General features: G+C 37.7%; 1 protein-coding gene across 2 annotated transcripts in view; it reads left to right on the top strand.

The window, feature by feature from the left end:
• Window positions 1-12,678, top strand: part of LOC136246073 (uncharacterized) — a 48,257-nt gene that overhangs the window by 31,595 nt on the left and 3,984 nt on the right. For both annotated transcript variants that reach the window (XM_066037523.1, XM_066037522.1), the window contains exons 10-15: window positions 9,449-9,589; window positions 9,643-9,849; window positions 9,933-10,070; window positions 11,124-11,330; window positions 11,645-11,902; window positions 12,000-12,579. In XM_066037523.1, coding sequence (XP_065893595.1) covers window positions 9,449-9,589; window positions 9,643-9,849; window positions 9,933-10,070; window positions 11,124-11,330; window positions 11,645-11,902; window positions 12,000-12,579 — 1,531 coding nt within the window. The remainder of the gene's footprint in view (window positions 1-9,448; window positions 9,590-9,642; window positions 9,850-9,932; window positions 10,071-11,123; window positions 11,331-11,644; window positions 11,903-11,999; window positions 12,580-12,678) is intronic.

Raw genomic sequence — 12,678 nt, 5'->3', positions numbered from 1 at the left:
ACATCAGCTAGAAACTAGACACAATGTAAGGAGTTCAGCTACAAGCGATCACCCTGTAGAGAGTTCAGCTAAAACAAATCAACCTGCAGAGAGATCAGCTACAAACAAATCACCTTATAGAGAGTTCAGCTACAAACAGATTACCTGTAGAGAGATCGGCTACAAACAAATCAACCTGCAGAGAGATCAGCTACACACAAATCAACTTGTAGAGAGATCAGCTACAAACAAATCGCCCTGTAGAGAGATCAGCTAGAAACTACACACAATGTAAGGAGTTCAGCTACAAATAAATCACCCTGTAGAGAGTTCAGCTAAAACAAATCAACCTGCAGAGAGATCAGCTACAAACAAATCACCTTTTAGACGTTCAGCTACAAACAAATTACCTTGTAGAGAGATCGGCTACAAACAAATCAACCTGCAGAGAGATCAGCTACACACAATTCAACTTGTAGAGAGATCAGCTACAAACAAATCACCCTGTAGAGAGATCAGCTAGAAACTAGACACAATGTAAGGAGTTCAGCTACAAGCAAATCACCGTGTAGAGAGTTCAGCTACTAACAAACCAACCTGTAGAGCAATCAGCTAGAAACAAATCACCCTGAAGAGAGGTCAGCTACAAAAAAATCACCCTGTAGAGATATCAGCTAGAAACAAATCACCCTGAAGAGAGGTCAGCTACAAAAAATCACCTTGTAGAGAGATCAACTATACAAACAAAACATTTTGCAGAGAGTTCAGCTAAAAACAAATCAACCTTTAGAGCGATCAGCAACACACAAATCAACCTGTAGAGAGATCATCTAGAAACAAATCAACCTGCAGAGTGATCAGCTACAAACAAATCAGCTTGTAGAGCGATCAGTTACACACAAATCAACCTGTACAGAGATAAGCTAAAAACAAATCAGAGTTCAGCTAAAACAAATCAATCAGCAGAGAGATTAGCTACATACAAATCACCTTATAGATAGTTCAGCTACAAACAAATTACCTTGTAGAGAGATCGGCTATAAACAAATCACCCTGCAGAGAGATCAGCTACACACAAATTCAACTTGTATAAAGATCAGCTACAAACAAATCACCCTGTAGAGAGATCAGCTAGAAACTACACACAATGTAAGGAGTTCAGCTACAAACAAATCACCCTGTAGAGAGATCAGCTACAAACTAGACATAAAGTAAGGAGTGAAGCTACAAGCAAGTTATCCTGTAGAGAGTTCATCTACAAGCAAATCAACCTGCAGAGCAATCAGCTAGAAACAAATCACCCTGAAGAGAGGTCAGCTACAAAAAATCACCCTGTAGAGAGATCAGCTAGAAACAAATCACCCTGAAGAGAGGTCAGCTACAAAAAAATCACCCTGTACAGAGATCAGCTAGAAACAAATCACCCTGAAGAGAGGTCAGCTACAAACAAAACACTTTGCAGAGAATTCAGCTACAAACAAATCACCCTGAAGAGAGGTCAGCTACAAAAAAATCAACCTGTAGAGAGATAAGCTAGAAACAAATCACCCTGTAGAGAGTTCAGCTACAAGCAAAACACCCTGTACAGAATTCAGCAACAAAGAAACCACCATGTAGAGAGTTCAGCTGCAAACAAATCACCTTATAGAGAGTTCAGCTACAAACAAATCACCCTGTAGAGAGATCAGCTAGAAACTAGACACAATGTAAGGAGTTCAGCTACAAGCAAATCACCCTTTAGTGAGTTCAGCTACAAACAAATCAACCTGCAGTGAGATCACCTACAAAAAAGCACCTTGTACAGAGTTCAGCTACAAACAAATTACCCTGTAGAGAGATCGGCTATGAACAAATCAACCTGTAGAAAGATCAGCTACACACAAATCAACTTGTAGAGAGATCAGCTACAAACAAATCACCCTGTAGAGAGATCAGCTAGAAACTAGACACAATGTAAGGAGTTCAGCTACAAGTAAATCACCCTGTAGGGAGTTCAGCTAAAACAAATCAACCTGCAGAGAGATCAGCTACAAACAAATCACTTTATAGACAGTTCAGCTACATAGACAGTTCAGCTACAAACAAATTACCTTGTAGAGAGATCGGCTGCAAATTAATCAACCTGCAGAGAAATCAGCTACACACAAATCAACTTGTAGAGAGATCAGCTACAAACAAATCACCCTGTAGAGAGATCAGCTAGAAACTAGATACAATGCAAGGAGTTTAGCTACAAGCAAAATCACCCTTTAGTGAGTTCAGCTACAAACAAATCAACCTGCAGTGAGATCACCCACAAAAACGCACTTGTACAGAGTTCAATTACAAACAAATTACCCTGTAGAGAGATCAGGTAGAAGAATTCACCTTGTAGAGAGTTCAGCAACAAAGAAACCACCATGTAGAGAGTTCAGCTGCAAACAAATCACCCAGTAGAAAGATCAGCTAGAAGAAGTTACCTTGTAGAGAGTTCAGTTACAAAGAAACCATCATATAGAGAGTTCAGCTACAAAGAAATTACCCCGTAGAGAGTTCAGCTAGAAGAAGTCACCTTGTAAAGAGTTCAGCTACAAAGAAACCATCATGTACAGAGTTCAGCTACAAAGAAACCACCTGCACAGAATTCAACTACGAACAAATCACCCGGTATAGAGATCAGCTAGAAGAAGTTACCTTGTAGATAGTTCAGCTACAACAATTCACCCTGTAGAAAGATCAGCTAGAAGAAGTCACCTTGTAGAGTGTTCAGTTACAAAGAAACCATCATGTAGAGAATTCAGCTGCAAACAAATCACTCTGTAGAGAGTTCAGCTACAAAGAAACCGCCATGTAGAGAGTTCAGCCTCATACAAACCACCTTGTAGAGAATTCAACTACAACCAATCACCCTGTAGAGAAGAAGTTACCTTGTAGAGAGTTCAGCTACAAAGAAACCATCATGTAGGGAGTTCAGCTACAAAGAAACCACCATGTAGAGAGTTTAGCTGCAAACAAATCACCTGTAGAGAGTTCAGCTAGAAACAAATCACCCCGTAGAGAGATACATGATCAGCTGGACGAAGTCACCTTGTAGAGAGTTCAGCTACAAAGAAACCATCATGTAGAGAGTTCAGCTGCAAACAAATCACCCTGCAGAGAGTTCAGCTACAAAAAAATCACCCTGTAGAGAGTTCAGCTAGACGAAGTCACCTTATAGAGAGTTCAGCTACAAAGAAACCATCATGTAGAGAGTTCGGCTACAAAGACACCACCATGTAGAGAGTTTAGCTGCAAACAAATCACCTGTAGATAGTTCAGCTAGAATCAAAATACCCTGTAGAGAGACCAGCTAGAAGAGGTTACCTTGTAGAGAGTTCAGCTACAAAGAAACCATCCTGTATATAGTTCAGCTACATTTCAAGTCACCCAGTAGAGAGATCAGCTACAAAAAAATATCCTGTGGGGAATAATGGGCATGTAATAAATATATGTATATAATTTGTATAATTACTAATAAAATCAAAAATAATTGAAGTACTAAAATTCTTCTTTAAGTTCTTTTCTTCTTCCTGTAGTAAAGAAAAAAACACATGGGTTTAAAAAGCCCCAAAGCCAGCCATAGGCCGGCTTTGCAGTATACAAATACAAAAAGAAGTGATATCTAATCAAAAACAGCTAAGCTGTAAAAAAAGGTGCGGCCCCCAAAAAGGCCATGGTGAAAAAAGATGTGAAATCCAAGGTGGCGGCCAAGAAATGGCTGTGATGGTAGGTTAATGGTTACATTTTAATAACGACAATTCAGGTGAATTTTGTGCCGCTTGGTCTTGGCACCAAATTCACCTGAATTGTTGTTATTAAAATGTAACCATTAACCTACCATCACAGCCATTTCTTGGCCGCCACCTTGGATTTCACATCTTTTTTCACCATGGCCTTTTTGGGGGCCGCACCTTTTTTTACAGCTTAGCTGTTTTTGATTAGATAATAATAATAATAAAAGAAACAACCTGGTTTTTATTTGAAATCAATAGGTGATTTCATTACAAAGTTGTGATCATTTTTACTAAATGCAAAATTTGATAATTTGCCATACCTGCCCTCGAGGTGTGAATTACCTGTGGGCAGATAATTATGCATCAAATTTTGCAGCTAATAAAAATACTCATAACTTAAAAATGAAATCACCTATTGACTTCAAATAAAAGCCAAGTTGTTTCTATCAGCAAGATCTTTTGTTTGGTATCATGTTTTAACAAGTTAATTACTGCCTCACGAAGTATAGAAAATAAGGATCAATCTTCTGTACAAAAATGACTGTAAATGTCACCAAAGGTCAAATCAGCCATGGCACTATATCTAAAATACATGTATTGAGGAGTACTATGTATGTGGAAAGTTTCATAGTTTTATGAAAAAGTGCACGATTTTTTTGATTGTGCTGCTATACTATAACTGTTAACAGGTGTTAATGTGATTGGATGGTGAATTGTAAGGTGATGGATCTAAAAATGAACAATTATGATTTGACAGACTTGGGAAGGCTGCATGGCTTAAATCCAGCCTCAAGTTGTGGCTTAAAAGATTAAGATACTCTAATAGAACAGTCACCAGGGAGTGTATCCAGGGTTTGGCAAGGGGGGGCAGAGTAGTAGGTGTATGCAGCAGGGGGTCTCAGAAGTTAAAGCTATTTCATATGTTTCAGGATTAAAATTTTGATGTAGCCTATGGAGTTGTTTAGTTATACACAATAAAAAAAATGCTTTTCTAAGTGGACTACAGAGTTGTACAGGGATAAGTGACAACTATGATTATTATTGGGCCTAAAGAATGGCATACACAAAACCATGTTCATTTTATTTACAAAATATTCCTTAGCAGGATAAGTGTTCCCATGCATGGGATAGTGCTGTAGATGCTAGTTTTCATATTCAACAACTATGGAGAATTCTCAATAGTGTTACATGTGGTGACTGTTCTATTAGAGTATTTGACTGACTGCTCTATTAGAGTATCTGGATTTTTTTGGGGAGGGAGGGGAGACCCATCACTGGTCACATTACATTTTTGTGATTATTTGTTGGTAGGTGAATGCTCTATTAGAATATCTCATGAAGTCATGATTACTCTTTTACTCCATTTTTATGTTAGCAGTGTTTATAAGAAAGTGTCTCCAAGTGAATTTTATATTATACTGCAAGTATAATTGTGACTAGATTTTGGAAAAACGATCCAAATCGCACATTAGAAGTTTCGAGATAAACGGAGTTAAAGAATTGAAGCCAGCATAACTCTCCAAGGATAGCAAGCACGCGTATGACATTTACACAAAAGATGCACCAATCTGTTACCTTTCAAGCCACTTCCAGTACTTGTAGCTGCTTGTACAGTTTCCCGCCAAATAAGATAGAAAATCTGAACAGTTGGACGAGCAAAGTAGTATCACGAGTGCTCACAAAGGGGTGGAGGCTGGGGGGTGGCGGGGAGGGCAAAAGATAGGCCTCAAAATGGAGGCAGACCATGATTGGAGTCCAGGCACGAGATTACAGGGCTGTGCTGGCTCCTTAGTGGCCAATATGTAGCAAAATCTACAGAGAACACATCTGGCCAACATTATAAGGCTGTCCACCAGTAAACCGCTGATTCTTGCCAAGCCAGGTCCTTCACAAGGCCTGAAACCGCCATTTGGGCACTCCACACCACCCAGAAAAGACGTCTACTAAAACCAGCCTCGTGTAGTTTGAGTAGTGCTGAGGGTCAAAACTTGTAGTACGATAGTGTAGCTATCCACTGGTGGTGTTAGTTTGATTTTGCCTGATGTGCGATTTGGTTCGGTTCTGTAAAATCTGGTCACAATTACACTTTCACACCTCAAATCAAAGGAGCTTCCCTAGCTAAACTTTGTATGTAGATCGGGCTACATCTGGGCAGCAATTATATAGATGTTAAGGTCGAAATTGATTGTGGGAATCGATTAATACTCACTTGATTGGTATGCACGAGTTGGATTTTGTCATAAAAACCACTCAGACAGGGAGCGTTTTGTATTCCTTGCTAGCCTACAAGTTGGGCTAAGATGAGAACTAGTGCTATAGCTTACCACATGTTTTCTATGCCCCCATCATGAAGTTACCACTCTGCATGAAGTAATCACTCTACAAGCAAGCCTACTTATCTAAGCCTTTAGTAAACTGTAATTATTCTATAAACAATTCAATAGAACCGATTAAAACATTAAACTCACATAACCGAATTTCTCCATGATATCTCTAAGATTTGTTCATTCATTGTAACCAGACATAGCCAGTACGTACTAGCTGCTGATACACAATCTAAATATTTATAAGCATGCACCTATACTATATCCAGTGGTTGCGCTTGTCTTGGCTTGACTGATTGATCTCCCTGTGCAGGCTATCAGCCTGATACAGATTGGAAGTGCTACACAGTAGCTGCAACATGGGATATTCAGTCTTTACCTAAAATGTATGCTCTCTTCCCTCAGGCAGTCAGTCATACATTTCAGACAAAGCCCTCATGCCAGTATTACAACTATTCAGTATGGTAGCACTGATTATGGAGGTTTGGGTTCTCTCACAAAGACACCAATCTAATGACCACATCTAATTGAAAATAAAATTTTCCCACTTTTTCATTAGTGTTGTTCCAGTTCTTAGCACTGGAACTAACCAGTTTCAGCTCTTTTTATTCCAGTTCCAGTTTTAGAACTAGAACTGTAACTGTAACAATAATCTTGCTTTCCTTAAGACTGGAACTGGAGCTAGAACTATAATTTTGCTCTCCTCAAAACTGGAACTAGAACTATAATGAAATTTTATCAAGTACTGGGACTAATACTGGAACTCGAATGGTCATAACCATACAGTTTTTGCCAATGAGATTTTACAAGACCAGAATTTTATCTGCTGACAAACACACAATGTGGTATATAACTTCATAAAAGCTGTATTACAAGTGTTGTGAATTGGTTATGCAATAATTGGTTAATCAATTGGTTATTGTAGAGAGTGATTGATAATTGGGCTATGCATGCAACAATCAATTATACAATAGGATCACATGATCACAGACATAATGAGTGCACTAAAGTGAGTGAGGAGGTTGTTTGTTGTTGTTTGTTAGGAATTACGCACCACAAAGCCACTCTTTCCCCTAATTTCTTAGCACGTTTGATTAAGAAAATACTGTTAATGTACAAAATTACATTGAAAAATATAAAAATAATTGTTAAGCCAATTAATTGGTTATTCAATCAGTTGTAGGAAGCCGATAATCGGTTATGAACATTTGGTCCAGTTCACAGTTCTAATTACAACCGCGTATGCATGTTCTAAAACACTGCTTGAAATGACTGATTAAATTAGCCTATAATATTAGAAGAGAATGTCAAATGCAATGCTGCACATATGTAATAGTTGTAACACACCCATGAGGTTTGTATCTGATTTGTAAACACGACACCTGAGGGCTGCAGGCCCGAAGGTGGAGTGTTTACAAATCAGATACAAACCGAATGGGTGTGTTCTAACTGATTTGTGGTATGGGACGTGCGTAGATCAAAGGCACCCATTTGTAACGCGGAAGGAGCATGAACGCAAGGCTAATATTGGCTACCACTTAGCGCTTTGTACAAGGAACGATTTTACTCATTAATTACTGTCTTGATGATTAGGTAATTCATTGTTAGCTAGTTTATTCATTCGTAGCGCGTTTGTTATGCACCAGCACGAGATGCCATCATCGATGCCAATCACTCCAGTCATTGTACAGCTTCTGAATCATTTAGACGGGTGTAACTGAAGTGTCTGATATTCATTGTTGAGTGGTGCAGCACTATAATAGTCTTGGTTAGCTTAATTTATTGGCAAACGAGTGTGTGGTAGATTACCGGGCTGAGCCCAGTGGATGTACTGCTTCCCATTCATTCAGACGAGTGCAGTGTTGTGTGTTTATTCGTTCCAGAATGATTTACCTCCTTGTCAGTCCTGGACATTATTAGCCTTGCATTGTGACTTCCTGTGTTGGTCTGGTGCTTGGTTTCATTTGAAGTCTTTGAACTAATTGGTGGCCAGACTCTGTGGCCTAAAGGTGGTCCTTAGCCATGCTACAATCATTTGTAAATTGGTATACAACTGATTTGTAACACTGGGCAGCAGCCTTTGATTCGCCCACGCACCATACTACAATATCACATTGTTACGCCTGGTTCAGTGTTTGATAATTAGCTACAGGTCTTTAAGTATCACCCTATATTGGTTTGTAGGACACGTGGTCCTACAGCCTTATTAAAGTTGATACAGAAAGTATGTTTGAAAAGGTGGAGAAAGGAGAAAAAATCCATGACTGGACCTGGCTGCTTTAAACTTGCAGCCATCCGATTTAGTTGTTTCTGTAATAAAATCTGATAACTAGAGTATTAGCTACATACATGAAACAATTAAACCTGGCAAGACTAACTTAGAAGTGAGTGTGACGGCCATAATTCATTATGGGTTTTTGGTAATACTTAATTAAGTGTTGTTCTAGAAATTGATGAATAATTCTAAATGTCATGGTTCCTGGACTGGAACTAGAACTGTAATTCTATAGGTTATGGTTCCAGAACTGGAACTAGAACTGTTATTCTAAAGGTTATGGTTCCAGAACTGGAACTAGAACTGTAATTCTAGAGGTTATGGTTCTAGAACTAGAACTAGAACTGTAATTTTAAAGATTATGGTTCCAAAACTGGAACTAGAATTGTAATAACTAGCTGATACTGGAAACAACACTATTTTCCGTGCACTTTTGTTATTTCTGAAAATTGTATTGGAATTCTTTTACCACCTCTTCCTGGCATATTCTGTACGTCCCTAACTTCAAACAGTATTTTAATGATCTTCAGGCCCTATGGTAGCACTTTTACTTACTTATGCACCGCAAATTGTCTTCAGGTAACTCCACCCATGTTTGACTAATATTTAGCAACTGGCTGGTGAATTTCCTATGTTTTCAAATAGAATATGTGAGGAGTTTAACAGTTTCATGAGTCCTCAGAAAGTGAAGGATAATCAATGGGGAGAGAGATGGTAACAGTAGTCTAATGAATGTTTCAACAACCTTTTGCCCTTCAACTAATCTCCATCATTTTCACAATCAGATCTCCACTGTTTCCACCAGGTATCACATGCACAATTGCTCACATGATAGGCTTAAACCCATAGGATCACTTTGTTCCATCATTAATGATTCACCTTTAGTATGATTTGATTCTCAGGGGGCCATGACAGCATGCATATACCTACTGGAGAGTTCCAAAGCTGAAAGTTTAATGCAATTTTTAATTTAACATTTTTTGTCACTGAAAAGGGGGGTTTGCCCAAACCATCTGACCTCCCTACCTACACCCCTGAACAGTACAATGATTACAGTAATAATTCCATGTGCTGAAAGTTTTTCAAATGGATTTTCTGTTCATTCCTCTCAATTATAGTCATCATCGCTGTGGCGTTCAGTCAGTCAACATACAGTGTTCATGAAGATGCTGGACCAGCACAACTTGGGCTAGTTCTCAGTATCCCATCATCAACTGATATTACTGTACAAGTGTTGAGTACTGATGGAACAGCTACTGGTGAGGATAATAATGGTGAGTGATTATTAACTGCTATTAACATTGTGTTACAGGAGAAGGTGTTGACTATGGTTCTGGACCATACACTGTCACATTCACTGCTGGAGTCACCAGTGCTTCAGTTAGTGTTCCAATAAATAATGATGATATATGTGAAGGAAATGAGGACCTCACTCTCACCATTAAGTCATCTTCACCACTGGGTGATGTTGTTGTCAGTGACTCTGGTAGTGCTACAGTAAACATCATGAATGATGATAGTAAGCAGCATTTTAGTAGATAAACTGTGCTGTCATGTATTAAGGAAGCATTAGTATATTATATGATTCTGTTTGCTATATAGTTTGTGCTGTCTTCTTCAGTCAGTCAACATACAGAATTGATGAAGATGCTGGACCAGCACAACCTGTACTAGTTCTCAGTAACCCATCATCAACTGATATTACTGTACAAATGTTCAGTACTAATGGAGCAGCTACTGGTGAGGAATAGAGAGCTAAAATGAGCAACATACTATGACCAGCATAAATTTTTTCACTTATTCTTTAAGCTCACAATTACTCTGAAACTTATGACACAACAACAGCAACAAAATATCAAGACTTAAGAAAAGTCAAAGAAAAACATAAAGTGCAAACAATAAAACGTGGTCACTACTGTGAGTCATTTATAATATGACAAAAACAGTTTTCAGTCATTAGAAAATTATTAAAATCTGCATGGCAAAAATTTCAGAGCAGGGCTTTGTACATAAATGAATGGGCTTTGTTTATCTGAACTTTTCAATTATCTGAGTGCACTCAGAAGTTAAAGAGTTTGAGGGATCACTCAAAGTGTATGTGCACCTGTGTAATGCTTGTACCATATTTAAGACATTTTGCAATATTAAATTCTTGAAATATACCTCATATAGAGTTGTTTGTCATGAGGTTTTAGCACCTGTAAAACTGTTGTGTTGGAACATTTGACAACAAACCAGTTAGTTCGTGTTAATTTGTTTAGTCTATGTACTCAACAGCTTGCTCATTGTAACAAAACTGTATTTTGTATCAGCAACAAGCAATATTAAGTGTCTTGCCACAATTAGCGATGGTGAAAGATAACACCTCATGTTGATGGCCATTATACTTCTAGTCAAATAATTATGATCTCAAATATAATTGCAAATACAAAATGATCTACAATCATTATTTATAACAGCTCAATCAGCTGCTACACATAGCATCTTTCTTCAATAACCACTACTGAGTAGTGTAACACAGCCACCCTACTACCCTGAACTTCAAGTGCCTAATTGTGGATACAAGGAAGCGTGTCTATTTCAGTTGAATTTCATTGCTTTCTTAAGTAGTCTGCAAACAATTATTATGATGAGTATATAATAAATTTTGTGTAAGCAATTTAATGTCGTGAATCTTCAAGATTAAGGTTTTATTTTGCAGGTAAGTTTGTCCATGAGAAAAGCCTGCTGTATGACACTGTTTTATTAATACATTGATGAAAGTCAATGAATTTATGTTTGTTCATCTTACAGGAGGAGGTGTTGATTATAATTCTGGACCATACACTGTCACATTCACTGCTGGACAGACCAGTGCTTTATTTAATATTCCAATTAATGATGATGATATATTTGAAGGTGAAGAGGATTTCACTCTCTCTATTGATTCATCCTCCCTACCTGACAATGTTACTGTTGGTGATCCTGGAGTAGTTACAGTGACCATAATAAATGATGATAGTAAGTGTTTCTGTATGAGTTGGTAATCTATTTAGCAAACTGTCCATTGCATTATTGCAAAATTCACTATCTGATGAACTCATAATGTAGGCAGTAAAATTCTAATACTTTGTTGTGTAACTTACTCTATGCAAGATATCATTTATTGTTATTGATTGTCGTAAATGGTTGACTATGCAAATTTCCACAATTATATCGAACAAACTTAAATTCTGTTCCAATAAGATTTAGTGTGGGTTTAAATATTATGTGTTGTGCATAAGTACCTATTTCCTCTACTTACAATTTAATTAATATGCTTGTATGGTATACAGTGATACTGCAGATATCCCCTCATTGTGGAAGTGTACTTGGTGGTACACCTGTCAAGATATCTGGACCACAATTTGAAGAGGAAGACAAATTTACTTGCTTATTTGATAGTATGGTTGTGGAAGGAAATTATCTGAATACAAAGTTTGGTTTATGTGTATCACCACAATTCAAGAAGATTGGTAGAATTATACTTAACATATCAGTAATGTTGGCAAATGGAACAACCAAATATGAAAGCCAAACAAGTTTCTATTCTGGTATGTGTTGAGTACTCAACATTGTGTCTGATAATGTGTGATAATTTCTATGAAGGTTGTGGTGTATGTGAAGTGATAATCTGATTTGTTTTTGTAGTTACCTTTGGTCGAGGTAATACAGTAAACATATTAGGCTCAACACCAGTTTTGACAGGTGGAGAATCTCTACAGCTAGAATGGACACCTGAAATGTTTTCCCCTGAAAGTGAAGAAGCAAATTCTACAGTACTAGTAGATATAGAATTGTATAGTTATGATAGACGACCAGCTCAGTGGCAAAAAATGAATGATTTAGCCACTAGAATTCTAAACACAGGAAACGGTAGTGTTGTAGTACCAGCAACAGTCAGAGTACTTGATCCTCAGTTAGTTGTTATCAAAGTATCTCCAAGTCTTGGACAAGGGCAGATGATCCAAGATTACAATATTGCAGGATGGTCAAGTTTGGCTTATACAGAAAGTGCAGTATTTACTTTGGAAAAGCTCTGCCTTCTATGGAGTAATTCAGAACCTCATAACATTGGTAACACTCTACTAGAACGTCTTCTACCTTGTCCACCTAACATTCAGATTGCTAGAATAGATCCTCATTACAGCATTGACAATAATGCAGCAAAATACTTGGAATTCTTCCATCCAAATTCTTTCCAATGTTTTCATCAAGCAAGTGTTATAAGGTAACTATTGTTATTGTATTTATTGAGCATCCTGAAGTTTAATATATTATGTATAACATTGAGAGCATCTATAGATTATGTGTGATTCACTGAGAAGTG

Source organism: Dysidea avara, chromosome 15 (genome assembly GCF_963678975.1).
Source record: "Dysidea avara chromosome 15, odDysAvar1.4, whole genome shotgun sequence".
In the NCBI taxonomy this organism is placed as follows: Eukaryota; Metazoa; Porifera; class Demospongiae; order Dictyoceratida; family Dysideidae; genus Dysidea; species Dysidea avara.
The sequence above is the reverse complement of the archived record's forward strand: the minus strand, read 5'-3'. Positions and strand labels throughout refer to the sequence as shown.